Here is a 15,593-nt window from a genome sequence, read left to right as displayed (position 1 = left end):
CAATGGCTCAGACGTTTTCTCAGGTCATGAAGGTGGCAGGGAATTGATTTCTCTGCAGTTCATTGTTCAATGCTCCTTTCCTTCATACACATAATATGATACATCGGTGCAGAATATTATAATTCCAGCGGGTTACCCGTCCTTTGTACGAAAATAATTTTGCCCTCTGTATTTTCTATTATTTACAGCTTAACTCAATAAGTCCATATACAAAAAGCCCACTCCGAGGCTTAGGTGTAGGGGCAAATAGCCCTAAAGGATGGAACTTCTATGAATCTTCTATTACTTAAGAAGACCCACAAGGAGTGGAACAGCCAGCTTATTTAGTTTGGAAGGTAGCGCGGTTGCCTTGTAAGCGCTAGGTCGCGGGTTCGATAACCGCCCGGGGCGGATTTTATCCTGAACGGATAATGTTCGCTCTCGGGACGGCTGGCTTTCTCTTATCCTGCCCTCATCCAATCGGCCAAAATCCCGTTTCCGATTTCGGAACGAAAAGACCTCCGAGCTCCGTTCTTACCTCGGTGGTGTAGTGGTCAAGGCGCTCGCCTGGTAAACAGGAGGGCGTGGGTTCAATCCCAGCCGAGGTATGGAATTTCATCCTCAATATAATTTGAGAATTTGACCACAATAATAGTAGTAGCCTACTGCTGGAGTAAAGGGACTTTTCAGTCCTATGCGAGCAGTATAAATAAGCACTATTATTACAATTCTCTCAATTTCTACTAAACCTTTTCGAAATAATCATAATAATATGAAAGAAACGTCTAAGAAGTTCTTTGAAGTTCTGCACAATATATGTATCTGCCTTTTGGTTCTCCTTATCAAGTTGACCCACAGAACTTATATATAATGACTCCTGAAACCCTCCTAAAGATTATGAAAGAAACGCTTAACAAAATTTTCCATTGCTTGTAAAAACACAAAGTCCGTTCCACCTGAGCTCAAAAACTTAATTATACAGCAACAAAAATATGCCGCTTGTCAAACAGCTTTCAAAAGGCCTATGAGTAGAGAACATGGTATCACTGGATTCAAAGTAACTTCGTCTCCTATCAGCCCCGCTTTCAAGTTTTTCAGCCTTTTTAGGAGTGACATCACTATTAAGACTTGCCTTCCTACTTTGCTTGTATGTTTCGTTGAACATGGCCTAGATAAGTATGCGTAGAGTGTAAACAAATAAATATTTTTTAATACCTACAGAAACTTCTTCCGCCTTAAGCTGTCTTAAGCTTATTTATATCCCGATATAGGTACATATTTGAGTAATAAATAAGGTACATTCTAGGTAGGTAGGTATATTTAAGTCAATAAGGTAGGTACCTATTAGGTACCTCTCCCAATCACGTAATGCCTAATCAAGTCTGATGCCGAACTCTGGCAAAACTGAATAGGCACTCCAATTTGTATGCTTTCACTTACCGACTCGATCGAAATACAATGCTGGGAAAATTGGTTCACTCTTCACATCTTAGATGGGAAACTAATCGAGGTGCTCGCCTGGTTAACGAGAGGGTGCGGGTTCAGTGCCCGTTAAGACAGACATTGTTCTTTAAAGGCCCTTTTCCTACTAATTCCCGTGATGGTCCGTATAGTATGCAGGGCCGTATTTTGAAGGGGGCCACTGAGAAAAAAACTAGGGTGCCGGCAGCCTAATCGGGTGACTGGATTCCGGCACCCTAATATTGAACTCTATATCGGGAAGCTCGACACTATAATATAGCATTCCAACAGCCTAAATCAGGGGAAGTAACCCAATAATAGAGTTCTTCCACCCTAAACTTGTGGCAAGGGATTCGCGTGTTTATGCAAGAAGGCCCTAGTAATATAGTAATTGTATTAGGAAAAATTAATTGGGAAACCCATCAAAACTTTATTTGAAGTTCAGTTTTATAATCTCTTACTATACTATTTAGATTTAGACTGTTTTTAACTAGACCAATGGGATGTCTACGAGTTACGAGATTTCACATACATATATGTCAAAAGTGACTGTAAAAGTAGGGCTAAAAAATTACCTCCTTTACTCAGTAACAACTCACAAATATTTTCTGGACTAGTCTGGACACTTCAATACCTAGGTCATATCTCACGTCACCCAGAAAGATACACAATCCTACAAACAATACTGAAAGGATCCCTAGAAGGAAGAAGAAGAGGACGAGGGAGAAAACAAACATCTTGGATGCAGAACCTGAGAGAATGGTATCAAGAAACAAACACATCCCTATATCAAATAGTTCAAGATCCAATAAGATTAGCCAATTTGATCACCAACGTTCAGCAATGGACATGGTACTAGAAGAAGAAGTCTGGACACACTTTTTCCCCTGGAAAATTAATATTAGGGAGTGATCTTGAGATTTATATTTCAAAACAAAGATAATATTCTAACAACTAGGGATCTTATTTTAGGATCGTCGGATTATGGCGAGTCTTGTTCCTAATAAATTTGTTTTCCGAATACACGTCATCGCGTGTGTTAAAACATTTGCATTTGATGCCCACGTGTACAGTATAGTCCCTAAGTGATACAACAGTTTGGGATGCCAAATACTCAGATTACAAAAAAAACTGTTTTGTGGGTCACGGTTAGCCCTTGCTTGCCATACAGACGATATCTTTAGTTCAGGTATCAATACCCACAAAAGATAAACATAATTGCTCCAGTGTTTTGCAAAATTTTCACGGACTTTTTGGTGTTCTCTTACTGACCCAGCACCTGAATGGGGAGTATTGTCTCTATTATCGCCCATCTGATGGACATACTACGGGATGGGGATGCTACGGGAGTACGGGATGGGCATGCTACTATCTGAAGTTACGTCAAAACTCTCATATAATTTGACATTTTTGTAGACTGGCAAACCCGAAGTGCTACTAGGTGCCGCCGCGGCGAGTTGTCTGGCATCCACATAATGGCATTGTATTAGAACTACTCTCACACGGAATCGAACCCAAGTACTCCACATTGTTGAACACCGTGTGGTTGATACGAAGGGTGATTCAGACATCAGAACGACTCATGCTGAGGTTCTGATCTTGGGTTTCGGTCAAAACAATGTCTCATAAATTTCAAATATCCAAGGCTAAAAAATCAATCGCATAGGCGCCCAACAGAAAGAAAATCAGTGCAGCACAAGAGACGAAATCTAAAGCTGTGTCCACAAGGAGTCGGCGCCGTTGATCGATGGTCGATCGACGAGGTGAATCTATGTTGTCGAGGCATTGGCATTGTACGGTTTCAGTCGACATCCATCGTCATCAACTACCTATGTCTGGACATACCTTCAGGAATACTCGTAGGACACAAAAGATGGAAGGAGAAAACGAGATTTCATTTTCATAGAGAAAAGCTTACTACTTTTATCCAGTGTAAGTGGGTAACTAAGGAAGAAAACTCGAGCAACTGCCGGAGTAACTTGCGTATACTGAATAGGGTGAAAGTGAAATAGACACTCGCAATGTAGGTAATAGAACAGCCTTACGTAAGACGGTAGGTAATAAAATTGGTTTTAAGTAGCGAAATAGCGAATGAGAAAAATCTCCGATCAAGGTCATTGGTCCAGTTTCGGGCACCCTAAGGGTGTCTGAAAAATTTCAGGCGGTCTGAATGAAAAACCGAGATAATGGTTATAGCTCAGATAGATAACACTAAAGGAGTAGTACACAAAATCTATTACAGAAGGGTATGTATGTACATACATAATTTATTTACAATCAAATATCACGTAGGTTTGCGATGTTATCACTTACCAATAAAAATTAAGGTTGTTGTTACCTACTTTAAATTTTTAACAATCTAATTTTATAAATATGTACATATTAGTTATAGTTGACAAACATCAGAGTCATTGGGCAATGGATAGAAATGTAAAAAAAAAACAGAATCTTCATACGTTCATCACAGTTACAGAAAAATAAGAACTACCTAACTTCAAGGAAATATTTAACTAGGTACACAAAACAAACAACAAACAATATTGTTTTAATAAAGAATGATGCGGTGGAAACAAACACTAGAGATTTCAAAACAACAATCACTGCAGAATCTTCATAATTACGTTCATCACAGTTACAGAAAAATAAGAACTACTTACCTAACTTCAAGGAAATATTTAACTACACAAAACAAACAACAAACAATATTGTTTTAATAAAGAATGATGTGGTGGAAACAAACACTAGAGATTTCAAAACAACAATCACTGTTCACTGTACGTCGATAATTACGAACAAACTCGCGATTTATTTTTGTTTATTTCCTACAAAATAGGAAGGCAGGAAAGACTAGAAAATTTAAATAAATTAGAGAAAAAATACAAATTAAAACCGTATGTTTTTGCGGGGTAGGTACGATTACCTACACAAGGATACACTATACGTACGGTTATAGCTAGCACTTCTCTATAAGGAGACATAACACCTCTCACATGTTAAATGTTAACAACTAACATCTTAGATCGCATAACTCTGTGACGTAATTTATCAACGTGACGTAATCCCCGATAAGTATAAATCAACATACTGAGTTGATAAAGTAAATAATGAATAATGATTGGAAATAAACGCCAGGTGAATGTTTAAGGAGGGTACACGGGGACAAGTTTAAGGAAGGTACAGGGGGGCATGTAAGGGTACCTACCTACACGGGGAAAAGTTTAAGGAGGGTATAAGGGGACATGTTTAATTGTTTTGAGAAGGTAGAGGGGGACATGTTTAATTGTTTAAGGAGGATACAAGTTTAACTGTTTAAGGAAAGTACAGTGGGACATCTTAAATTGTTTAAGGAAGGTACAGGGGGGCCGGATGTGAGATAAGGAATGGAGAAAGGTTCTTACCTACACGGGGACAAGTTTAAGGAGGGTATAAGGGGACATGTTTAATTGTTTTGAGAAGGTATAGGGGGACATGTTTAATTGTTTAAGGAGGATACAAGTTCAACTGTTTAAGGAAAGTACAGTGGGACATCTTAAATTGTTTAAGGAAGGTACAGGGGGGCCGGATGTGAGATAAGGAATGGAGAAGGGACAAGGGGTTGAATAGGATCATATTGAGGGGTAGGATAAAAGAGGGTTACGCCGACCCCGAATAAAATTGGGAAAATATAGAGCCATAGGGGGACCAGATACGAGTAGCCTAGACACAATACCTGAATCTGTTTTTGCAAAAATTACGAGTTGTGGTCCGAATGTCCAATTCGCCTATAAGTAATTGATGGTTTGTTGACATACGAGTACACTTACATAAATAGGTATGTACATAGTACAATTAGTACATACACGTGAGTTGTAAGTGTTATGACTTTATATTGCCATTTGCCGATAACGTTACGGGGTGCTTCCTTTTGCATTCCGTGTCCGTGAGATAGGCACGGTACCTTTCTCATGTGACGGGGTTCATAACGTTGATATAATAAAGAATCGATTGAACAAAATGCTTCTTAACAGCGGTGATAGCACACTGAATGCAGTCCCAATTGATTATTGAAGTCAAGTAACATTGGGCGTGGTTGGAATCCGGATGGGTTCTCTGAGACTGACTTTTCGCAGTCCCACTCAGACTGGGTGACAGCATGCAGGTAAGAAGACTCAGATGTAAGTAAGCGGGTAAACTACCGCCAAATAGAGAGGCAGGGTAAAACCAACGTCACTAAAACCTTGACCGTTATAAGTCTAGGTTTCCCTCACCTTAATGAGATCTCTGTGTTTCCAAACAGGCAAACTTTGAGGCTTCCATCAGCCATGAGTCGCAATCTGTTGCAGGTGCCGCAGAAATGTTCAGTCATTGATGTAATGAACCCGACCTGTCCTTTGAATTCGGGAACTTTGTATGCCTGAAGAAAATCAAATATTGGACATATTCTACCACGGTAAAGTTGAAAATATTTCGTTCTTGTTGCCTATAAGATTACAGAGATTATGTGCGACTTCCGGATATGTACATATACCTACATTTCAGTTCATCATACTGTAATGGTAGGACAGATAATCGTACTGTTGAGCTTCTGTACATGAGGAGACAGACAGATAGATAGTAAAATTCACTATTATGGTTATCAGGTGATATCTTGGCATGAACTGCAAAAATATCTCTCAGAATTCCCAAATTCTCACGCTTTCCACTAGTTTGTGAATTCTTAATTTTACGTAAAGAAGTTAAAAACGCTCACTTTAGACGTATCATTGGGCGCATTTTCCAACGTAAGCAAGTCAGGATGAGCCTCTTTGATCTTGGTTAACATCTCATTGAACGGCATGATCTTGGTATTGTTCCATTGGTTGCCACTGAACGGCAGCATGAACTGCAAAATATCTCTCAGAATTCCCAAATTCTCACGCTTTCCACTAGTTTCTGAATTCTTAATTTTACGTAAAGAAGTTAAAAGTGCTCACTTTAGACGTATCATTGGGCGCATTTTCCAATGTTAGCAAGTCAGGATGAGCCTCTTTGATCTTGGTTAACATCTCACTGAACGGCATGATCTTGGTATTGTTCCATTGGTTGCCACTGAACGGCATATATTCGATAAATCGGACATCAATCGGACGATCTCGGGTCAGAAGAACGAAGTCGAGAATTTCATCGTCGTTGAAGTTCTTCATAACCACCACGTTTACCTGGAAATGAAAATACGAAATTTAAGTCATCGACGATAGCATGTTGAGCACCTACATATTTTTCCAACTAGATCATGCACTTCAGCAATCAAACTATATGTAGATCGGAATTTAGCGAAACCTAAAGGTTCTCATTATTCAATACCACATAGGTAACGTATGCAGTAGCCAGAAGCGACAGCACGTTGAATGCACCAGGTCCCAATCGTAAACCCTTTGAAAAATCTTATAGGTAATAATTACTAAAATACAAACTTACTTTCATGTAACAAATAAAGCAGCGCGCAGACTGATCATACACTTCCAACACTTCAGACATTTCCGACAAATTTTGTATTTTGCTTCCTATGTTAAGTAATGGTTTTGCATGGTTTCCTTCACGTCTGCAGTGTCCTTAACATTTTCTTTGGTTATTTTCTCTTTTCCTGTAACACTATTAGATATCTTTTTCGGTTTATCAGTAGCTTTAACATTTATTCTTTCCTTGGACTTGGATTTCTTTACTGACAGATTTTCTATTGACTTCTTGGAATATTTATTCAGTGCTGTGTTTCTCTTTACGATAAGTTTAGGTTGAGCTTTATTCACATTCTCGTCGGTCTTCTTGCATTTCTTATCTTTCTTTAGTTCGGATGCAATATCTGGTGAGGTATCTAATTTCTGAACGGAAGCTCGTGGGGATGGATTTGAATCTGAAGATTGGGTAGTCAATGAAGTTTCATCTTTAGAGGACTCGGCTGAACTTCCTATGATACTTTGCCTTCTGTTATGCTTGATCCTGTAAGTCCTGTTGATGATTGCCTTATTAGCTTCATAGTCTCCTTGTTCCTCCCAAGCCAGACCTTCACCACTTCCATCATTATTTTTCACATCCTCACCATTTTCCGTGTTTGTTTTCTTTGCATTTGAATTTTTGTTTTTACTCGCCTTCTGATTTTTCTTCTTGTTTGTTTTACTGTTCTTGTCCCCAGTTTTCTTATTTTTCTTTATAGTATCATCGTCACTCCCAATGTAGGCGGAAGTGTTGGAAATGTCTGATACGGATAGGTGTGCGGACTACCATTACTTAACATATTACTTAACATAAGAAGCAAAATACAAAATTTGTCGGAAATGTCTGAAGTGTTGGAAGTGTATGATCAGTCTGCGCGCTGCTTTACTATTTATCTATTAAACTTACTTTCAAATTATCATAACCTAGTTGCACAGCCAAGTCGATTCCCGCCAGGACCCGACTCCATCCTTTCCGTCGAGTGATAAACTCGTACTTGTCAGGTTTCAGAGTGTCCAAACTTATATTGATCGAATCCAGACCTGCTTTCTTGTACTAGAAGAAGAAGTCTGGACACACTTTTTCCCCTGGAAAATAAAATTAATATTAGGGAGCGATCTTGAGATTTATATTTCAAAACAAAGATAATATATTCTAACAACTAGGGTTCTTATTTTAGGATCGTCGGATTATGGCGAGTCTTGTTCCTAATAAATTTGTTTTCCGAATACACGTCATCGCGTGTGTTAAAACATTAGTTTTGAGTTCTTTGATTTGCCGAAGCTCGTCTGGAACAAAGATACGGAAAGCGGAATGTTATTAAGAATTTTGAGACCGTCACATGAAACCATTTGGGAGTTTTATAACTATGCAGTTATGCACATAGCATACGTACAAAAAATACAGGCACTGTTTTGTGGGTCACGGTTAGCTTTTGCTTGCCATACAGACGATATAGTTCAGGTATCGATACCCACAAAAGATAAACAAAATTGCTCCAGTGTTTTGCAAAATTTTCACGGACTTTTTGGTGTTCTCTTACTGACCCAGCACCTGAATGGGGAGTATTGTCTCTATTATCGCCCATCTGATGGACATACTACGGGATGGGGATGCTACGGGAGTACGGGATGGGCATGCTACTATCTGAAGTTACGTCAAAACTCTCATATAATTTGACATTTTTGTAGACTGGCAAACCCGAAGTGCTACTAGGTGCCGCCGCGGCGAGTTGTCTGGCATCCACATAATGGCATTGTATTAGAACTACTCTCACACGGAATCGAACCCAAGTACTCCACATTGTTGAACACCGTGTGGTTGATACGAAGGGTGATTCAGACATCAGAACGACTCATGGGTTTTGAGTTCTTTGATTTGCCGAAGCTCGTCTGGAACAAAGACACGGAAAGCGGAATGTTACTAAGAATTTTGAGACCGTCACATGAAACCATTTGGGAGTTTTATAACTATGCAGTTATGCACATAGCATACGTACAAAAAATACAGGCTCTGGACACACTTTTTCCCCTGGAAAATTAATATTAGGGAGCGATCTTGAGATTTATATTTCAAAACAAAGATAATATATTCTAACAACTAGGGATCTTATTTTAGGATCGTCGGATTATGGCGAGTCTTGTTCCTAATAAATTTGTTTTCCGAATACACGTCATCGCGTGTGTTAAAACATTTGCATTTGATGCCCACGTGTACAGTATAGTCCCAAAGTGATACAACAGTTTGGGATGCCAAATAATCAGATTACAAAAATCTGTTTTGTGGGTCACGGTTAGCCCTTGTTTGCCATACAGACGATATATTTCAGGTATCGACACCCACAAAAGATAAACAAAATTGCTCCAGTGTTTTGCAAAATTTTCACGGACTCTTTGGTGTTCTCTTACTGACCCAGCACCTAAATGGGGGGTATTGTCTCTATTATCGCCCATCTGATGGACATACTACGGGATGGGCATGCTACGGGAGTACGGGATGGGCATGCTACTATCTGAAGTTACGTCAAAACTCTAATATAATTTGAAATTTTTGTAGACTGGCAAACCCGAAGTGCTACTAGGTGCCGCCGCGGCGAGTTATCTGGCACCCACATGATGGCATTGTATTAGAACTACCCTCACACGGAATCGAACCCAAGTACTCCACATTGTTGAACACCGTGTGGTTGATACGAAGGGTGATTCAGACATCAGAACGACTCATGAAAGCCGATTTGCCGACTTGAGTTCCGTCTGCCTGGTGGACCCACATAATGGCATTGTATTATAACTACCCTCACACGGAATCGAACCCAAGTACTCCACATTGTTGACCACCGTGTGGTTGATACGAAGGGTGATTCAGACATCAGAACGACTCATGCTGAGGTTCTGATCTTGGGTTTCGGTCAAAACAATGTCTCATAAATTTCAAATATCCAAGGCTAAAAAATCAATCGCACAGGCGCCCAACAGAAAGAAAATCAGTGCAGCACAAGAGACGAAATCTAAAGCTGTGTACACAAATAGTCGGCGCCGTTAATCGATGGTCGATCGACGAGGTGAATCTATGTTGTCGAGGCATTGGCATTGTACGGTTTCAGTCGACATCCATCGTCATCAACTACCTCCACAAGGAGTCGGCGCCGTTGATCGATGGTCGATCGACGAGGTGAATCTATGTTGTCGTTATCGAGGCATTGGCATTGTACACAGAGAGAAAAACTAGGGTGCCGGAAGCCTAACCGAGTGACTGGGTGCTGACACTCTAATATTCAGGAAGCTCGACACCCAAATAATGGGAACTAACTCAATGATAGAGTTCTTCTGCCCTGAGATTCATAAAATTGTGGAACCCTATCACTAATTTTTTTCTCAGTGTACGGTTTCAGTCGACATCCATCGTCATCAACTACCTATGTGTGGACATACCTTCAGGAATACTCGTAGGACACAAAAGATGGAAGCACAAAAGATGGAAGGAGAAAACGAGATTTTATTTTCATAGAGAAAAGCTTACTACTTTAGTAACACAAAAACCACAACTCCAACTTCTGACTACCGTACAAGATGAATTATGGCCCTAAAGAGAATTTAGCAAAATAGGGTCTGACCTGATCAAAATTATTAAGGATTACCACGAGTCAAGTTGGAGGAAAGAGGAGTTGAGGCGAATCTAAGGCCGGTCACAACCTAGGACGGGTCTGGAGACAACACCAACAATGGGTCTCCCTTGAGTCTCTTGCAACAATTTTTTACAAACAAATTTTAGCTTCCTCAAATTCTCGTAAACTGAGAAATAACTAGGATGCCGGAATCCCAATCGAGTGACTGGGTTCCGGAACTCTAAAACGGAACCCTATATCAGTGAGCAGCTTCCTCAAATACTCGTAAACTGAGAAATAACTAGGATGCCGGAATCCCAATCGAGTGACTGGGTTCCGGAACTCTAAAACGGAACCCTATATCAGTGAGCTCGACACTTAAATATGGCAATCCAACAACCTAAATTAGGGGAAGTAATAGATTTGTCCACCTAAAACTTGTGGCACCCAATCACTTTTCTCAGTTTATTATTTTCCTCTTTTGGGAGAGGAAACTTCTGATTTACGTTCCCTTGAAGAGCCCCGACCCAGGGATATCGGACCAGATGGTTCCCCCTTAGGACGGCCCTCATGGAATCATATTATAATAATAGCAGCAAGTTAAGCACACTCAGAGATCCAATGTAGGAGTATGGTTTTATCACCAACTACCATATAAAGGCATCTACTTTACATAACCTAATTTGGGGAGTGAAATTTCTGAATGCCTACTTTCGGACGCAATCTACCCAGGGATATCGGACCAGATGGTTCCCCTTAGGACGGCCCTCATGGAATCATATTATAATAATAGCAGCAAGTTAAGCACACTCAGAGATCCAATGTAGGAGTATGGTTTTATCACCAACTACCATATAAAGACATCTACTTTACATAACCTAATTTGGGGAGTGAAATTTCTGTATGCCTACTTTCAGACGCAATCGGTTTTATTATGAGTGATACACTCATGCACCTCGACCAAATCGTGCTGTGCAACCAGCTATGTATATGCATTATATTTGATTGAGAACTGAAGTTCTAGAAATTTACATATGTATGATTTAGTTGTTTCCACTGTCTTCTTCTGTGAGTTCTTGAAAGAAATCTTCTCGTGTTGGACGCAATCGGTTTTATTATTATGAGTGACACACTCATGCACCTCGACCAAATCGTGCTGTGCAACCAGCTATGTATATGCATTATATTTGATTGAAAACTGAAGTTCTAGAAATTTACATATGTATGATTTAGTTGTTTCCACTGTCTTCTTCTGTGAGTTCTTGAAAGAAATCTTCTCGTGTTTGATTGATAATGATTTGATGATACTCCTTAAATCCATTTCACACTCGTTTGATTGATGATGCTCCTTGAATACATTTCACACTCTTTGAATTTTATTTCATCACACAGCCATATACACACGTAGACTTGTAGATACTTTGGTGTGACACCTACGTCAATTTCCAATATATTTAATGGTCAGAGCTTTGTTGTACTTCTCGCGCGCCCTCCTATTTATCAAGGAATCCCTCAGACCACTACGCCACCGAGAGAGAATTTGCAGACACAACTTGTACCGTCCTTACAAGGTGCCTCTTTTGATTCTTCACAAAAACTTCCGGTTTTGGTTGACTTGTACGCTCATTTCATTTTGTGTCACCCGGTTTGTTTCAGAGACCGGCAAAGTGGTCGAGGAAGCCATCGCCGGCGATGAGTTCGTTCTAAGCGTTCGTCACATCAAACAGAGGAGGCGTCATAAGGTGGGCGTGGAAACTCTGTTCTCCATCGAGTTCCCGGGCAGCGACAATGATTTCCACTTGAAACTGGACCGAACGGCGAAGAGAGGCAAGTATTTTAGTAGTTCGTATGTTTTCTTCTTTTCCTTTAGACGAATAGGGGCGGCACAACACCTCTGAAATAGCTGAAAATTTTGAGATTGATCCGAAGTTAATGTCGTGAATTCATGAGTTTTTTAAACCAGACTAGTGGTTGACCCGTCCTTTGTACGGGATCACCGTGCCGTAAGAGGCATGATTTTGAAGCGCCGCCATTTTGAATCACAGATACGTGCTCCACTTGTCCTTTAGGGGTGTGATTGGGATACTCCGTGTGATTTACAATTAATTCCCGTAGGTATTTCTTCAATTCCTCCATTCCTTGGAACGCGATTGGACTACTTTTCATTTTCAGGTGGACTACTCGTAATTTTACATTTCGGTTTACGCTTTGGATTTGTTCGATGTCGCGATACCTAGGTTTACATCTTTGGATTTCATCGATTTCCCAATTCCTTCACTTATTTTCAACCTCTCCTTTCCAGTCCTCATCGAGTCGAAGCACAATGGCAAGCCCATCGTGGAAGGATGGTCGGTGAAGGACGACCTCCTGGATGATGGCGTAATCAACGGGTTGCTACTGGGAGTCAAACAGGACATCATGGGAGCCAGGTATACGCTGTATATGGACTGTGTTGACCATGGGACCGTGGCTATGACCCAGAGCTTGAAGAAGATGTTCGACTCCATGAAGAATCCGCAGATGAGATTGGTGAGTAAAAGCGGAAGCGGAGGCTTTCTCAATCTTTGTATTTTCTTGATAAATCTGTCAAATAAACGATGAGCTTGTAGAGATAAACAGAGAAGTTCGCACCGGATGGGTTCGCATCACGATTTTTAACTTTTCATTCCAATTGCGCTACTAGGATAAAAGATCGAATCAATATCCCGCTCATAAAGATGAGCGTGACGGGACGAATGAAGAATTTGGAACCATTGAGTTGATCAAATTAGGGATTATTCAGGACTTATAACAAGAGGAATACACCCTGTAGGGTGACATTTCCCCGAGTACATCCTGTATATGAGTCCGACATATCGGATCTGTCGAGTTGAAAATGTATTGATGTCACTGCCAAGAATATCACAGGTCACTAAAACTTTCCCTGTTTTGCCCACCGACCGTGCGAACAAAAAAATCAGCCGCACTGCTGTTTACAATGGTAGTATAGTAATTGCTGATGGCAAACAATGTTGAACCTCCTTATTAGGACGGTGATCAATGCCCATATTGATTTAATAACTGCCCGAGTACAGTTATACGCTTCTTGTACTACTCCGAACACCGTATCAGAGCCAATCTTTCAGTCCATTGTTCACTCGAATTATTTGGTACACGGTTCGCTAAAGTAGACCTTCTTCTTGTGGGCTAACTTTGGGATCTGGTCAAATGACTTTTGACCAAATATGGCGACAGGAAACATACATTCCGAATGCAAATTACTTGAAATGTATTACATAAATCCAATTAACTGATCAGTTCTTCACAAATTGTCAATCTTTTATCAGCAAATCGGCACATGTGTCGATTTGCTGATAAAAGATCATCTTTATCGGCAGAGCCCTCCTTAAAACGTATCAGTAAAACAGGTGAAGGAGGTCCACAACGAAATATTTACCATTAGTCGTAGAAGGGTTAGGTATTTACTATTTACCATTGGTCGTAGTAAATGGAAATTATTTAGGCTTCTACGAATGGGGGAACACACTTCTTTACTGACCTGTACTAAGTACTAATGATGGCATCCCTGAATCTGAGCTTAGAATCAAGTTATAATAGTACTTGTCCACAAGTGTCTGAGGTCTCAAGGGTGCTATATCTACATACATACCAAGACAAGACTCCGTTCACACCCTTATCAGTAAAACAGGTAATGGAGGTCCACAACGAAATATTTACCATTAGTCGTAGAAGGGTTAGGTATTTACCATTGGACGTAGTAAATGGAATTTATTTATAGGCTTCTACGAATGGGGGAAACACTTCTTTACTGACCTGTGGCATCCCTGAATCTGAGCTTAGAATCAAGTTATAATAGTAGGTACTTGTCCACTGAGGTCTCAAGGGTGCTATCTACATACATACCAAGACAAGACTCCGTTCACACAAACAAATGTATTCATGGAACAGTCAGTACCAAAGCATTAAATGAATTGGGTACCAAATTATAGGTATAAGTAAATAAGGTACCAAACTATAGCTTCTATGGTACAATGGGTAACCTGTCAAAGGAGCGTTGTAAAGCATAAATAAATTGGGTACCAAATTATAGGTATAAGTAAATAAGGTACCAAACTATAGCTTCTATGGTACAATGGGTAACCTGTCAAAGGAGCGTTGGGTTGTAAATCGAGTATTGGGCAATGTCTTGCAAACAGATCCCGAATAAGGTGCCAATTATTTGCATTACGCAAATAATTGGCACTGCTGTAACGTACAGGACATTGCTACTAGAGAACGTATTTGAAGGCTATGTTAAAAAGTTAAATACACGAATATCAAGTTTCAATGCCACTGGTAGTACAATCACTGCTGATAGAACAAGCTCGGTCCGTCCCTCCGGGAATTTTTTTAGTCCGTAGTTTATTCGATCATGATTAAAGGAAATCAGTACCTATGTACCTACCTAATTTGTTTAATATTCAGTTTATTATTATTCTTGATTTGATTTTTCGATTTTACTTTCAATATATCTAGAGAACGTATTTGAAGGCTATGTTAAAAAGCTGAAAAGTTAAATACACGAATATCAAGTTTCAATGCCACTGGTAGTTCAATCAATGCTGATAGAAAAAGGTTCCAATTAAAAATTTGTTTCAAAGGTCATTATTATGAGTATTAGATTAGATACCTGTTTACTCGTAGATACCTTTACCTATATACATGAGATTTACTAATATGAACTAAAAATGTCCAAATTTTATTCCAAGGGATTCGCGTGTTTATGCAAGAAGGCCCTAGTAATATAGTAATTGTATTAGGAAAAATTAATTGGGAAACCCATCAAAACTTTATTTGAAGTTCAGTTTTATAATCTCTTACTATACTATTTAGATTTAGACTGTTTTTAACTAGACCAATGGGATGTCTACGAGTTACGAGATTTCACATACATATATGTCAAAAGTGACTGTAAAAGTAGGGCTAAAAAATTACCTCCTTTACTCAGTAACAACTCACAAATATTTTCTGGACTAGTCTGGACACTTCAATACCTAGGTCATATCTCACGTCACCCAGAAAGATACACAATCCTACAAACAATACTGAAAGGATCCCTAGA

The 15,593-nt window shown here is 39.7% G+C and overlaps 2 protein-coding genes across 2 annotated transcripts; one reads left to right on the top strand and one right to left on the bottom strand.

The window, feature by feature from the left end:
• Positions 1-5,667: 5,667 nt before the first annotated feature.
• LOC103510897 (molybdenum cofactor biosynthesis protein 1) lies at positions 5,668-8,843 on the bottom strand. Its single transcript, XM_026824839.1, has 5 exons — positions 8,741-8,843; positions 8,143-8,177; positions 7,798-7,944; positions 6,393-6,617; positions 5,668-5,833 (listed from the first exon to the last, which is right to left on the bottom strand). The coding sequence occupies exons 1-5, from the start codon at positions 8,841-8,843 to the stop codon at positions 5,684-5,686; spliced, it is 660 nt and encodes a 219-aa protein (XP_026680640.1). The 3' UTR covers positions 5,668-5,683.
• Positions 8,844-11,949: 3,106 nt separating this feature from the next.
• On the top strand, positions 11,950-13,110 carry LOC113468142. The gene is made up of 2 exons (XM_026824838.1): positions 11,950-12,319; positions 12,795-13,110. Exons 1-2 carry the CDS (start codon positions 11,950-11,952, stop codon positions 13,091-13,093), a joined length of 669 nt encoding a protein of 222 aa, XP_026680639.1. The 3' UTR covers positions 13,094-13,110.
• The last annotated feature ends 2,483 nt before the right edge of the window (positions 13,111-15,593 follow it).

The sequence above is a fragment of the Diaphorina citri genome, unplaced genomic scaffold (assembly GCF_000475195.1).
Source record: "Diaphorina citri unplaced genomic scaffold, Diaci psyllid genome assembly version 1.1 scaffold655, whole genome shotgun sequence".
In the NCBI taxonomy this organism is placed as follows: domain Eukaryota; kingdom Metazoa; phylum Arthropoda; class Insecta; order Hemiptera; family Psyllidae; genus Diaphorina; species Diaphorina citri.
Note: the sequence above shows the minus strand (reverse complement) of the source record. Positions and strands in the feature narration are given on the sequence as shown.